Genomic DNA, 15,775 nt, shown 5'->3' with positions numbered 1-15,775 from the left:
AAGACTCTCTTTCTACAGATGAATGCAACATGATTTCTACATGAATATTCATGAGGGCTCTTTTCTTTTTCCTTCACTTGGGCAGCCTTTATTGCCCAGTCATTACTTAGGATACCCTGGATATAAGGAAAGCTGAGAGCTCAGTGTTTTACCGGAAACCCCTTTACATCTACACACTCCTCCATATTTTAGGTTAACTTCTTTTTAAATGCAATTCTTGTATTTTCTTTTCTTCTTTTTAATTTTATTGAAGCATAGCTAGGATAACTCTTGAGTGCAGCAGGCCACGCTTAAAATGGTTAGAGTGATAAAATGCCTGAGAAAACTGGCCCATTAGCAGACAAGTACGCTTAGCTTGCTGGTTTGGCCAAGATTCTGGGAACATACAGATAGTGTAGAAAAATAAAACCAGAAGAACTGCTGGTTGTGGTATTAACTACATAGGATAAGCCAGCCCAGCCCTTTCCCTATTTATATCTCAACTCCTAGCAAGTTTCTTCAGTTTCTCTCAGAGCTGAATGTCTGCTGTCACCATGTCCACTCCTACTTTATTATCGTTCCTTCAGATCTTTTTTCTTTCATCTTTCTGCCTTGCTGTCCATCTTCCTGTTCTCCTCACCTCTTCTATCTTAGGCTACCCTAGTTCAAAATTCTCCACTGTAGGTATTGGTATATCCTTCATACCAGGACAGTGCCTGATATTCTATAGATGTTCAGTAAATGAACCCCAAAAAAGTTACAGAAAAGCCTACAATCTAGTACATCATTTTTTCAAGTGAAAATTGACACTGCATTGTATCTTAAAATATAAAATCTGATGAGGATAGATAAACCACCCTGGTATGTTTTTGAATAAGTAGTTTAAAGAATATTAGTGCTTAAAGCAGCATTACTTTTCTCTAGGTATTTTCAGTTTTTTAACTGTATTAATAGTAACATTACAGTTGGTACACACTTAGAAATCACTATTTTTTGACAAAGATGAAGTTTTGTATTTCTTGTTTGAGGAAGAGGTATCATTTTTATCTTTTTCCCATAAATTTTCAGCAACTTTTAAAAATGCATCTTAAGTGACCATAGAAGATACAATTATCTAGAAAGTTTTACCTAGAACTTGTCTCCTGTTCAAATGAGGGAAAAGAATTAGATGTTCTCAAGTGTTATGCAAACCATGAAATGTAGAAACTAAGTTTAGCCAAGATATTGCTTGGACAGAATTTACCTGAGGTGAGAAAAGGAAAGGGGGGAGCATTATTCATGAAGAAAACATTAAATATTCTAACTTCCAAATATCATGAAGAGAAAACTTTCACAACCCTAGTAAATCCTAGTGGGTTTGCAGGTTAAGATGGCAAATTGTCACCTATATATAACTTTTCTTCTTCTCCAAGCATCACTGAAAATACAGATGAGTTGTCTTTTCTTTTTTTTTTCTTCTTCTTCTTCTAAAAACCTAAACCTATTAGGATGCAGAGGACAAAATATCAGAAGAGGCAACAGCAAGAAATATTAGGAAACTAGGAAGCAGATAGCAAGTGGGAAATACTACAGTCAATCCAAGGAAGTCAGAGTCTAAATCAGCAGTGGGAAAACTAAGCATCAAACTGATTTAAACAGAAAGATACGTATGACTGAAATTTGGGGTGAAAGGAGAGACCAAAAGTAGCAGTTTGATTCCATCCCCTGTTCTACACCATTGAATATCTGCCTCTCTCTCATCCCAGGAAAAGTCTGGAGATTACTCCCTGAAGAGAATAAAGTACAGTCTTTGTGTTAGAGGTTTTTAGACTTATTTAAAGGGTATAGTACCTTTTACTGACAACAGGGGTATTAAGTGAACATCCGAATTCTTAATACTAAATGTAGAGACTACCAGCGACTCCACGCTCCACATCTCTGCTCCTAAAACCCTTACATTTCAGGCAGGAATTTGGAAGATGCTTCCCTGGGAAACTAATCAGTGCAAGGGGGAAAGGCTTGCTTTCCTCTAGCAAGCCTTAAGTCCTTCAGTCTGATTCTGGAAAGTCCCAGAGGCTGAAGAAAAGGAATGCTGAATTATTAGAAGATGTCACAGGTTCAGTGTAATAATGTGACATAGCTTATGTGACTGTGTGGGTGGTCCTTCACCAAGGAGAAATCATGTTTAAAACACTAAAGCCTTACTTTTCTGCCCTGGAATGAGTGTATCACGATAGTAGTGACAGAAATACACAAAGAACCGGAGTAAAACCTGCTCCACCTCTCCCCTTTAGGCTGGAAGAAGCACTAAATGGTCGGTGAGCCAAGGGGCTTGTGTCACGGCTCAGAAATGGTTACATCAAGTTTTACAGAAGTAATTTTTCCAGCCCCTGGTACAATACTTTCTAGGAATTTATCAAGATTCTATTAGCCACATATATACACTACCAAATGTAAAACAGATAGCTAGTGGGAAGCAGCCACATAGCACAAGGAGATCAGCTCGGTGCTTTGTGACCACCTAGAGGGGTGGGATAGGGAGGGTGGGAGGGAGATACAAGAGGGAGGGGATATGGGGATATATGTATATGTATAGCTGATTCACTTTGTTGTACAGCAGAAACTAACACAACACTGTAAAACAATTATACTCCAATAAAGATGTTAAAAAAAAAAAAAAAAAGATCCTACTAGCCTCTATCAGAATTGTCAGAGCCTGTCTAATTATTTGGGTCTCTCAGTTGCGGCTAGACCCCCATGGGTTGAGTCTCTGCTAGTATTGCCATCCAAAAGTGCCTGTCCTTCCTACCACATGTCATACTTAGATTTATTTTTTTCTATCATGCCACCATCCTGATTACAATTCTTGAATAGTTCCCTATTTTCTACTTCATTTAAAAAAATAAACAAAAAACCTGTCCATTTTCTAATGACTTATATAAGCTATCACTTTCTTCATGCCCATCTAACTTCTTCCTGTATTTATATAGTTTTCTGAGAGCCCCCAAATGGATCTAACACGTTCCTACTTCCCGGCCTCCATCCTGGGGGTTTTATCACTTATATCATCTCACTCCGCAATTCAATCCCCATATCTCACTCAAAGTCAAATACAAACTTCACTTGTTCAGGTTTCCTTCTCTGCTTACTCTGGTCTCCATTGCTAATCCCTCTCTTCCGAAGTCCCAATGTATTTACAGCTAGAAGCATACAATTATTCTTATTTTTAATGTGTCATTTTTGTTTCTTCTTGAAGAAAGGACTGCTTCTTGTTCTGTGTTTAGCACGAGGATGAAGATTTGTAATACAATGAGTAGGTACCCAGATTCTGAAATTGAACCAGCTCCAATTCAGAGTCATTTGTGTGTCCTGGAGCAATTTACCTGACCTCTATGAATCTCAGTTTAACAATAAATTAGAGAATATAATAATCAAACTGTCCTGAAAATAAAAACGAGAAAACATGTATATTCATCATAGTGCAGTACAGAGTAAGCATTCAAAGTTTACTATTATGCCTCTTATTAATAATAAAATAGTAGTTAAAGAAAATGAGAAAACAGAGCATTCAGTGGCACTTTAGAGAATATAATTTATTATTTTTTCTTATTTAAAAAATATACAGCTATTTAAAAATCTGTATGTGGGACAGAGACTGTATGCCTACCAAATGATCGACTACTTGTTGATAAATATTATACTGGCAGCTCCCACTGCAAACAAACTGAAACACCTCCAATGAGATAAATGTGATGTGGGCAGAATTAAGGAATAATCTATAAATAAAACTGCTAAACTTAAACCTCAGTAAAACATTGCAGTGTCTGAGAAAAACTCTTAAAACAATTGGAAGTGAAAATAAGAACAAGGTTTCCTCCATTTTAAAACAATTTGAGATTTATCAGTTTATATGAACTGAAATTAAACTGAATGTGGGTGCAGTTCGAGTGTAAAAGATTGTCAGAAACTGAAATTCAATTTTGCTCCCCTACCTTTACTACAATTTGAACACACAGTATTCCTGTCCTGCGGCTGCCTTTGGCAGCAACATCTATAGGTTGTGAGAATGTTGGACTGATTAGTTTTTGCAAAACATGACACATGTCTTATTTTCCAATGAGTTATCACTCTGTGGAGTTGTGAATCTTCTTCTAACACACCAGTTACAGATTACAACACTCTCAAAGTCACTGAGCATCCTTTCCAAAGTCATATTTCAGCAACCCTTCCAACTTGATTCAAAGTATGTCAACAGCAAAACATTAATTCCTTTGGGAGGGAAACAGATATAGAGTAGGGAAAACTAAAGTCTATATCTTTATCACCTGTTGGTGACATATCCTTACCTTTCTACCTTTTGTTCTACTCTCCAACCTTATTTCCCTTCTGTCCCAGTCTGGGTCCAGTCAGTTATTTCAATATATTCTTTCTAATAGTTTCAATTCTCTCATCCCCCTGAATTCTACTGAAAATTCCTTAACATCCTAGGACTTCAGGTAAGTCTAATTCACTAGTTCTCTCAAAACAGGTGAAGAGAATCTATTCACTCTGCTAATAAATGTATTAGGTTTTGAACTGGTGACTAACTCTAAGTAAATGACTGAATGAATAATCTTTTAGGTTAACTACTTTTTTTTTTTTTTTTTTTTTTGCAGTACGCGGGGTCTCTCACTGTTGTCGCCTCTCCCGTTGCGGAGCACAGGCTCCAGATGCACAGACTCAGCGTCCATGGTTCACAGGCCCAGCTGCTCCACGGCATGTGGGATCTTCCCAGACCGGGGCACGAACCTGTGTCCCCTGCATTGGCAGGCAGACTCTCAACCACTGCGCCACCAGAGAAGCCCAGGTTAACTACCATTTATATCCCCATATCTGTTTCTGTTTTGCTACCCAAGCTCTCACTCCACTTTTGCCTTTTCAAGGCTTCACATATTCCACAGTTGACATCACTTAGCAAGTAGAATCTATTAGGCATATACTTCCTTAAATTCCCTCCGTTTATTCATACATTTCCTTCCTCTTTTAGAAAGAGATGTTTCCTCCGCTTTCCCATGGTTCCTAGAAAAAGTATTCCTATATGTCTCTGTTAAATGATAGATATTTTTGTTGTTGCTGTTTGTACTTATAGTAGTATTGTACTTACATTTTTTAAAACTACTAAGCTTGCTACATTTACACATTAGAAATACTGATAATACCTAGCATGTTTCATAAAATGATTGAATTTTTATATTCACGCCACATTTCTTCTCTATATTTTTCTCATTTTCTAACTTCTAGCCCTCCACATTAATTTAATCTATTAATATGAAAATTTTATTTTAGAGATCCCTTATAAATATTAAAAGGCACTATACGCATTCTTTATGTAGCAAAGTATAGTATTAATACTTCTAAATTTTCCCTGAATATAAAAATAGACCATTTAACTCTGATCTCACTTACATGTTCCCTGTGTAATGTTGCTACTTCACACAGTCCTGTGTTGTCGTCATTGTTCCACCAAAGCTTATTTGAATAGACCGGCATGGTTTCTGATTTATTTGCTCACCATTGCTTCTTGCATCTTAATTCTTCTCTAAAGGTAGCCTTTTCTGGTTATGTAATTTGAAATTCATCAGTTTAATAGGTCATAGACTTGAAGTCACTATTTCTTAAAGACCTTTATTTGACCTAGACTCCAAGGAAAATAATTCTGATGTTCCCTCAGGCTGTTGCATAGAAATATTTCTAGTTTCCTTTTTAGAGGCACAGCTCTAGGCTTTTCCAAGGACCTCATCTCTAGCTCCCCTGACTATGTGTCTCTTCTTAATGCCATGTGGGCATTAAAATTAAAATCTTTGTGTTCAACATTTAGGATCTATATATGGGTTAAAGAATAAACACAACGAGTTGGTGTCAAGAGCTTAAATTTATGTTACTCCACTGTTTTTTGTTTGTTTGGGTATTTGCTTATTCCTGGCTCCTTCTGAGTTCAAGTTGTTTTTTTCTTTTTAGTTAATTAATTGAAATTGTTAAATGTCTTAATTCATTCAACACATTATTGTATACTATACATATATATGCATATGAATATGCTATAGTATGTGCAACTACATATATGTATATATATATGTACTCTATTTAGGCTGTTATAAGTTCTGGGTATAAAAAAAATAAGTCAAATTTCATATTTTCACATCACTTATGCTCCATCAGGGATATGGAGGAAGAGCATATGTAAACAAATGAACTAGGTAATCCAAGAAGTGCTAACTGTAAAGTAGAAAGTAACAGGATGTTGTAACATAGAGAGACAGGCTGGGGGGAGTCTTTATGCCATTTGGCCAGGAAAGGCTTCTATGACGGACATTCTAGCTAAGATTAGAAGATACACCATGTAAACTCATGCAGGTTAATCCTTATATCTGTTTTTGTTTCTTTCTTTCCCTATTTCTCAGTGTTTATGCTCTACCCTTTTGTCTCATTTTTGGCTACAGCTATTGAATAAAAGTTGAATAACTTTTACAGTTTCATTCTATCCCTCCCCATTTCCCCTGTCCCTTCAACCTAGAATATACTCAAGTTATTCAGAAATCTCTAAATCTTGTCTTGATCATTTGCCTCCTTTAAGTTACTACTTTGAGTATCTTTGTTTTATCATCTGCTCTTTTCTCATCTACTTCGTAATGAATTAATTAGGCTTTTTAATCTCTCACCTAAAATTTAGTGAAGCTACTCAAACAAAAGTAACCATAAATTGAGAATTGCCAAAACTATACTATCTTTTCAATCTTTACACTAATTAGGATCTCTTCAAGTAAAACACTTAATTGATAATCACTGAAACTTCCTTAACTCTGGCCCAAGAATCGTTCTTTGCATATTACACAATTTCTTATTAAGTGCTCTGTCTTTATGGGATTCTATCTCCTCTGACCACTTCTTAAAAGCTTTTTTTTCTCATGGCTTTGTCCTTGATTGTTTTTCCTTCTAACTTTAGATTCTGCCTATATACATACTCTTTATACAACATGGTGAGAAAGATTAAGAGAACTCTCATTGACACATTTATCAAACTGATGTTAAAACATAGTTCTTAGTTCAGGTTTCTTTCCACGATGTGTTGCTTCCCATATAAATATATGGGTACTTCATGTATGTCTAAACTCTAATTCAACTTTCTACTGGAAATATGTTTCCTTCATGTGTGTTTCCTATCTAGGTTAATTATTTCAGTGTCATAAACATTTTATTTATTAATCTTCACTTTCAGAATAAACCAATAGAATAAGCATGGGTGATTTAGTTATTTAGAAGAATGTAAATGTTACATTAACTATCAATATAAAAGAGGTATATTAGAAAGAAGTTGGGTTACAAATGAGATGTAGAAGAGGAAGCAGTAACAGGCAAAAGAAAGAGTAAGAGTGGGTATTTCTTCAACATACAGAGTGAGAAGTTGAGATATAACTAATATACATATAGCGAGAAACACTTTATGGATAACATATTATCAAGGTCTATAAATATAAGTAATAAAATATATAAATTCATGAAACCAAGGAAAAGATAGAAGAAGAGATGAACAGTCATATAAATGACCTACATTCTCATTTGCAGGAAAAGTCAATAAACCATATCTCAGAAAGTGTATTGTTTAGAGATATAGAGATAATCACATGGAATGAAATCATAAGGTTAAAAGTACATGCCTCCCCTTTGTGGAGGTAAGGATGTTTCTGATAAATTTTTATTATTCAATTGGTTTCACTTTGCTATTTCTCTCTCCATATACATATAATATGTAGAATATAGTATTGTTATATATAATATATTGGTATTTTTTACATATGAAGAAAACGTACGTGCATGTGTGTGTGTGTGTGTGTTTAGTGTTGTCTGGGTCAAATTTCCTAGGAATATGGTAACGCCTTTCTACATGTAAATTTAAGTTTAGTATTATGTATGGAAAACTTTCTTGGTTTATACTTTTAAATATTGGCTGTTTTATTATTTCTTTTTTTCAAAGTGTCTAACATATGTCTATCAGATCTCCTTTGCCTCTTCTCCATTTCAAGCTATTTTTCTCTGAGCCTTTTCTTATTTTTTTTTAAATCTTTATCTCACAGTCATTCTCTTGGTTAATCCCCTGCTTGTCCTCCCCTTATGGAATTTTTACCTGAATCTATTTTCCTTTGGACACTTTATAATTTTTTTTATTTTTTAAATATTTTTGTCCTTTAATTTTTTTCCCTAAGTTTTATTAACTCATTGCATTCCTCATTTCATTTTTTCATTTTTTTTTTAAATTTATCTTCTTAGTTTTTGATCTTCTGAGTCCAGGTTTTAAAAACATGTATCTTCAACTCTTAGTTTTTGAAATCCACTGTAGTTTGGAGTGTTGTGTTATAGTTTTATTGTTGTTTTGTATTTGTTTTCTAGATGGAAGGTTTTCATCAGCTGAATTGTTTTGATTCTCACTTTTTTCAGCTTTATTGAGGCATAATTGACAAAACTGTAATATATTTATAGTGTACAATGTGATGATTTGATATATGTATACAATGTGATGATTTGATATATGTATACAATGTGAAATGATTACCACAATCAAGTTAATTAACACATCCCTTACCTTACATAATTACCTTTTTTGCATGAGAACTCTTAAGATCTACTCTCAGCAAATTTCAAGTATTAACAGCTGTGGTCAATATGCTATATATTAGATCCTCAGAACTTACTCATCTTATAACTGGAAGTTTGTAATCTTTGATCAGCATTTCTCTACTTCTCCCGCCCTCCAGTCCCCACCATTCTATTCTCTGTTTGACTTTTTTTTTTTTTTTTTTTAAAGATTCCACATATAAGTGATACCATCCAGTACTGGTCTTTCTCTGTCTAGCTTATTTCACTTAGCATAAGGCTCTCCAGGGTCATCCATGTGTCACAAATGAGTAGGGTTTCCTTTATTATTTAAATTTATCATATACACAAATTTACTTTTTATATATGACATTTTCTCTATCTATTCATTCACTGATGGACACTAAGACTGTTTCCATATCTTGACTATTGTGAGTAATGCTGCAGTGAACCTGGGAATACCAATAACTCCTAAAGATAATTATTTCATTTCCTTTGCATATGTACCCAGAAACACGTTCATTTCCTATATCTCATTACGTAGCTTTGCATGTCATCGGTCTGAATCTCTTTGATTTTAGACAGGGCTCCTGGACCAAGAATACTCTCTTTAATCATTACTGTGAAGTATACTTTCTTTAATGGATAACATTTTTGGTGGTGGTGGGGAAGGGGAGGGGTTGACATATATTGTGATTCTCTTTCATTTCTCTAGGTTCCTTCTTATTTCCTATCTATGTCCTTTTCGATCACTGACATACCTTCAGTGTCACTTGTCCTGTATTTTCCTTTTTTTTCTCAAAAGTGACATTTCCCAAATCCAGACCCATTCAATTTTAAGCTAAATCTCTATAGTTAATTTTGTAAAATGACAAGTCCCAGACCTGTGGTTCAGTATGTTAGCACTTAGCATCAGGTGTTCTCATTTTGGTCCAATTTTCTTTTGTGCTTTATCTATTGCTTTATCTATCACATTCCTCCCATTTCTACTAGGTGTTTTAATTTTCTCAATGCCTGCTTTCCAGATCCACAGGTTTATGTTGATGACAGAGTACCAGCAGTAGCTCTGTTGGAATTTGGTGTTTATTTCTCTACTTAAAGGTAGTACTTTGAAACTCACACTATTTTCTGTATCTTAATAATGTTGAAAGCTGACATCACTTAAGGTTTTATTTGTGCTTCTTTTTAGTCTTAACTTTTGGGAAAGTTTGCATGAAATGATTTAAGTTTAGTCAATTTCCACTCTCCTAGGACTAACTTGAAGCAAAATTATAAATTATTTAAAATACCTATATACTTATCATAGAAAATTAACAAATTATAGAAAAGTAAAAGTAATTAACTTACCCACCACTAAACTCCCAAAACATAGTCAGTACTTAATATCACTGTACTATATAGTTTGTTTCTTATACACAGGCACATTCATGTCTATGTTTTATATATATATAAAATATACGTGTGGAGTAGAGGGGGAGAAGTTTCTCAGAATCTTTGTAGAGACTGAGCAATAGGTTAAAACTGAATTCTGTGTATGAAAGGAAATGGTAAGACATTTAAAAGTCATGGTAGGGGGTTAGAAAAAAATGGCAAGAACCAAGAGGGGCAAACATAAACTGATATCTAACAGGCATTCTTTATGAAATTGTATATATAACATACAGATATAGATAGATATAGATATTAAAAGTCTGTGAAAGTTTTTAGTTTATATATAGTGCCAAAATACCACAAGGCTTATATCAATATATGCTTTCATTACCATACCTTCTCTGTAAAGGGCTATTTTAAAAGTTTTGGCCAGTTTTACAGAATTAAAAGGTACGTTATTTAAAATATTTTAGGTTAAAATATTTTCACATACTTACGCCTCATATCTTTTATGGGGAGAAATTGGTGAGCTATCTGCTCATATTTTTTGCCCATTCTTCTACCAGGACATTTAAAAAATTTTTAATGTCTGTAAGTATTCTTTACATACAAATGACATCCAATTTTTGTTATTTTTTGTTATAGATGTTTACCCAATTATCCATTTATATTTAAGTGTTGTTTAGGACATTCTATTGACATTTTGAAATTTTAATGCCACTCAATTTAATGATCCTTTTTTATGAGTTCTTTGTCTATAATGCTTAGAAAGCTTTCCTCAATCTTAATTTTAATGAAATATTCATGTATATTTTTTCCATTTATTATTATTTTAAAATTACATTTATTTCATTACTCCATCTAAAAGTTATTTTTGTGCTTAATGTATAGGGATATAAATAAATAGTTTTGTAATTATACTAGGTCTGCTTCAGAGTATTCTTCTGTACTGTGGCTTTTATAATTACATCAAGACTAAATTATTTTAATTGTAGTTTTGTACATTTTAGTAACTGGTATTGCTCTTTGGCTAGCTCTGTAAAATAATATTTTGAAGCTATAAGAAACATGTTTATTACTTCTAGAATATACAATGTATGATTCCTTTGTGTATATCATTAAGTCACTGTAATTTCAAATATATCTAGTTGATATCTCAGTATGTAGCTAAGAAAATCAATCATTCGGATAGCTCCAATAGAGATCATAACTTGATTTACCACTTTCTTTGTAATAAAAAAAAGGAAAAAAAGCTAATACGATACACAGAGAAGGTTCCTGATAGTGAGGACACAAATTGGTTTCTAAAATTATTCCTCAGCAGTTTATGAGAAACTCTGCCACATTTATTTACCAAAACCTCTAGAAGAACCTACGTACAACTTTCTAATTCTTTATTATTTGCTTTTCCCATACCACTTTATATTTAGCACCTGACACTCAGAGAAACTTAAGGTTTCACTAATGTGACAAATGTTTCTAACATTATAAATTTACACATCATTTCCCACATAATTACCTTGTGAAGTCTGTCATCTCCATCATGATCATACACATCTTCTTGGCAAGAACAATGATATCGTTGCTCGTATCGTCCCATATCTCAATCTCAGCATCCAGCTTACTCTTTACTTTCTTGAAATCAGCAACTTGCTCAGCTATCTTTTCCTTTTCTGCCTCAGGCAACTGAGTCATCTTAGCCTAAAACAGGTGATAATTAGATTTAGAATCATTCCACTAGGTCAAAATACATTTTAGGAAAAAAGCGATCATTATAGGATGTTCATAAAACTTGTTCATTTAAGAATAGAGACATATCATTGTTTTTTTAAAGTCATATAAAAACTTTCAAGGTTTAATTTTTCATATAAATATCTATTGAATATAATTGTTTGCTCTAGAACTACAATGTTAAATTTAATACAAAAGTATAATTTAATATCTGACATATTTAAATCTACTCCTTAATATAAGTGTATGACTTCTCACATTTCTAACGTATTAAAATTTTAACTTAATTCAAACTTAATGTAATTCCTCACATACGTTAGAAAAGCATATACCTTATTTAATTTTATTAATAGTATGCTTCAAAAGGTAGAAGTATAACAAACTATAGCTTGAAATGAGACTGTTTATCGATGTATGTATATACATTGATAGATCCCTATGTAAACGATGAATACACACTGGTCAACAGTACAGTATACATTTATAAATTGTATGTATACAGACAAGCACATATATAAAATCCTAAGGATTAATGTGTATATGGTGCATATAAACATATTCAAGTGTGTATGTGTATTACAAACTATCTGGGGAAGAATAAAAATGTTATGGGCAGGGTTTATTAAGTCAGTCCTCCCTAATTAGCATCCTGAGTTTTGAGGTGCTATTTTCTTATACACAGTAAACTTAATGCACTGGCACAGTACTATTCTTTGTATATGTCATATTTTGAACAGTATGCAAACTTGCTTCTTGCACTTGCAATTTAAAATGTGGGATGGTAGAAAACTATCTATACCCCTAAACTACCATATTCACAACCATAGCACCTGGGACCTAAGACTTTTTGTCAAATAAAAAAGAACTTTGGGGCTTCCCTGGTGGCGCAGTGGTTGCGAGTCCGCCTGCAGGGGACACGGGTTCGTGCCCCGGTCCGGGAAGATCCCACATGCCGCGGAGCGGATGGGCCCGTGAGCCATGGCCACTGGGCCTGCGCGTCCGGAGCCTGTGCTCCTCAACGGGAGAGGCCACAACAGTGAGAGGCCTGCGTACCGCAAAAAACAAACAAACAACAACAAAAAAGTCCATACATAATCCAATAGTAGAAGAAGTAAATAGGTTTGAGAAGGAACATTTAAAAAGGATAAATCATATAAGTGGAATTTACTTATTTGATTATTCACAGGGAACATGTGATACCTACAATGCCTATATATTAATATTTCCAGATGCTGATTTCTAGTTCACCTATAAATGGGGAAATTGGAAGAAATCACCTCACAAAGCTTTACAAAAACGTGGTTACTAGGTTCAGAATACTAAAAACACACTTTATTGAGGCAATACTGTACAAGAGCAATAAAATTAAATATATGAAATGAAGGAATTATAAGAATGGTCAATGGAAAATCCGACCAAAATATAAAAATCAAAGAAGCAATATCAAATATGTGTCATTTATTATCTATCATAAGCCTAATTTGGGGTCTAAAATAACTTGACATTTGTAAAATCTCAGGATTAGTTATCCATGCTTCAGTTCTAACCTATTAAAGAAACTAAACGATGAAGCTTTCTGAAGTTTTCTTTAAGCTCCTTAGCATAAGGCTTGATACATATTGAGTAGTTCACAGTAAATGATAGTTAGTCCATACTGAATAAAAAATAAAAATATATTCACATATCTAGCACTTAAAATTTGCTTTCTTTTCATTATATATTTTATTTTATTTTAAGAACTAAACTAAGCTATGAGACTAATTTTTTTTTTTTTTTTTTTTTTTGGCAGTATGTGGGCCTCTCACTGTTGTGGCCTCTCCCGCTGCGGAGCACAGGCTCCGGACGCGCAGGCTCAGTGGCCATGGCACACTGGCCTAGCCGCTCCGCGGCATGTGGGATCCTCCCGGACCGGGGCACGAACCCGTGTCCCCTGCATCGGCAGGCGGACTCTCAACCACTGTGCCACCAGGGAAGCCCTAAGTTTTTAATTGATGAGTGTACAGATGACTCTTCCTTAGGAGCTGAAAATAGTTTGTAGTTTCTTTTCTCAGGAAATGTGGCCTATGTGACACATTAAAGGAAGAGCAGCTTTTACTGCTGCTGGTATGTGGCAAAGCATGTAAATAAAGACACAACTCTCTTATGTCTGAAATCAATAGTATACAAGCCATTAAGAAAGCTGTAAGCTACTAATGCACTAAACTAGCTTTAAAATAGAAATGAATTTTCTCCTTCTTAACTACTGGTCATTATCATTCTCTCCATTTTCATAAAAACATAATTAAACTTCCAAATGATAACAGCTATAGACCAATTTATTTGGGGTCTCTTTTTACAGCCTTTATCTCAGAGATAATAAATGCATGACTCTGGATCTAAGAAATAATTTTGACGTGTATACTGGCATACAGTGGAAAATTTTTCACTATCCTCATGCTAAAGTTTAAACCATTTAAGAGGTTATCTGGTTAAGTGTATTCCAAGTTCTGTTCCTTGGAATGCCATTGATTCACAATATGACCTTGAGGAAGTCACTTAACTCTCCTGTCTACATTTCCCCAGACACAAAATGACAATAATTGCAACTGCTATCCACCTACCATGCAGGAAACAGAGTCGATTATTGGCTAGCATTGACTGACCCTGTCCTGGACAAGAATCTCATGGGTTGCACTCAGTTTCCTTAATAACATCTCAACTCACACGGTGAATTACAATTGGCAGATATTTACTTTTGCCAAGATAAGGGCCAAAAGTTGGGCAATAGTTTACAAAACTAAAAGTCCTGGAGAATTCTGACTCTTTTTTTACAAGAGGAACAACAGGGACAAAAAAGCATTAAATTACTGACTGACACCTTTACTGAAGACTTTTAGTGCTTCTGTGAATGATTATCATACGCCATCAATCAATTGCAATCACTATGAAAATGTCAAAATAGAACTTCAGAGAATACTTGATATTTAGGAATTCTGGGTGAATGTTCCTTGTTGGATTATTTTTTGCTGGATAAGCAAAGAAACTGAAGTACAAAGCTCAAATCACGTAAGTGGAATCTCTGATATTTATTGCCAGCTGGCTAAGTGGCTCTGCTTCTGCTCACATATATAGAATACAACTCTGATACAAACAGCTAATAAAGGCTTTTGGAATCCCTGCCATCCACATGAAATTACATTGTATGTTAACTGATTCGAAAATCTGTTCCAGAAGACAATGAAAATAACATGTATATATGTCAAACACTCTTCTAGGTGCCTTAACATATATTTAAAATTTAATCTTCGTAAGAGCCCTCTGAGGTAAGAACACTATTATGCTAAGATTACGAAGCTGAGTCTCTAAAAGGTTAAGTGATTTACTCAAGATTGTAGTGTTAGTAAATGGTAGAACCAGGATGAAAACCCAGAAACTCTGACTCGAGTTTTTGTTCTATCACCATGCCTGCAAACAAGAGGAATACTGCCCACCATAGGCCAAAATATCTACATTCTCCTCGCTGATATTTCTGTATCACCTTCTACTTTTGAATGTAATTGTTCTCCAAAATATAGCCACATATCTTTTACAATATAAGTTTCCTTATTTGCAAACTAGAAAAAAATGATATTCACATCATGGGTTTTTTTAGATATCAAAAGAATGAATGTATATGAATATACTTTTTAAAATTCTTAAGTGCTATTAAATGCTAACTGTTACTCATACTAAGAGATTCAGTTCTTCACTCTATACAGTTAGTGATCCTCAGAATTCTACTTCTCAGGTTATTCTCCTCTCTTCAACAAAAGTTGTGTGTTCCCATTAGCCTATTAGGCATTTTCAAGTATACATATATCATTTATAATTTTAGCTCTAAAACAGAGGTAAGCAGAATTTTTCTGAAAGGGCAAGACAGTACACAGTATACATTTTCCAGGCCGTACCATACCAATCTATTGCATTACTTAACTCCACTGCTGCTGTAATGTGAGAGCAGTCACAGAACCTGTGCTAACAAATGAGCATGGCTGTGTTCCCACACAACTTTATATGGACACTGAAATTTCAATTGCCTATAATTTTCACACATCACAAATACTATTCT

General features: G+C 34.3%; 1 protein-coding gene across 1 annotated transcript in view; it reads right to left on the bottom strand.

Moving 5' to 3' along the window:
- CTNNA3 (catenin alpha 3) overlaps positions 1–15,775 on the bottom strand; it is a 1,571,950-nt gene that overhangs the window by 116,706 nt on the left and 1,439,469 nt on the right. The window contains exon 15 of the mRNA XM_030862371.2: positions 11,477–11,658. Coding sequence (XP_030718231.1) covers positions 11,477–11,658 — 182 coding nt within the window. The remainder of the gene's footprint in view (positions 1–11,476; positions 11,659–15,775) is intronic.

The sequence above is a fragment of the Globicephala melas genome, chromosome 16, assembly GCF_963455315.2.
Source record: "Globicephala melas chromosome 16, mGloMel1.2, whole genome shotgun sequence".
Lineage (NCBI taxonomy): Eukaryota > Metazoa > Chordata > Mammalia > Artiodactyla > Delphinidae > Globicephala > Globicephala melas.
The sequence above is the reverse complement of the archived record's forward strand: the minus strand, read 5'-3'. Positions and strand labels throughout refer to the sequence as shown.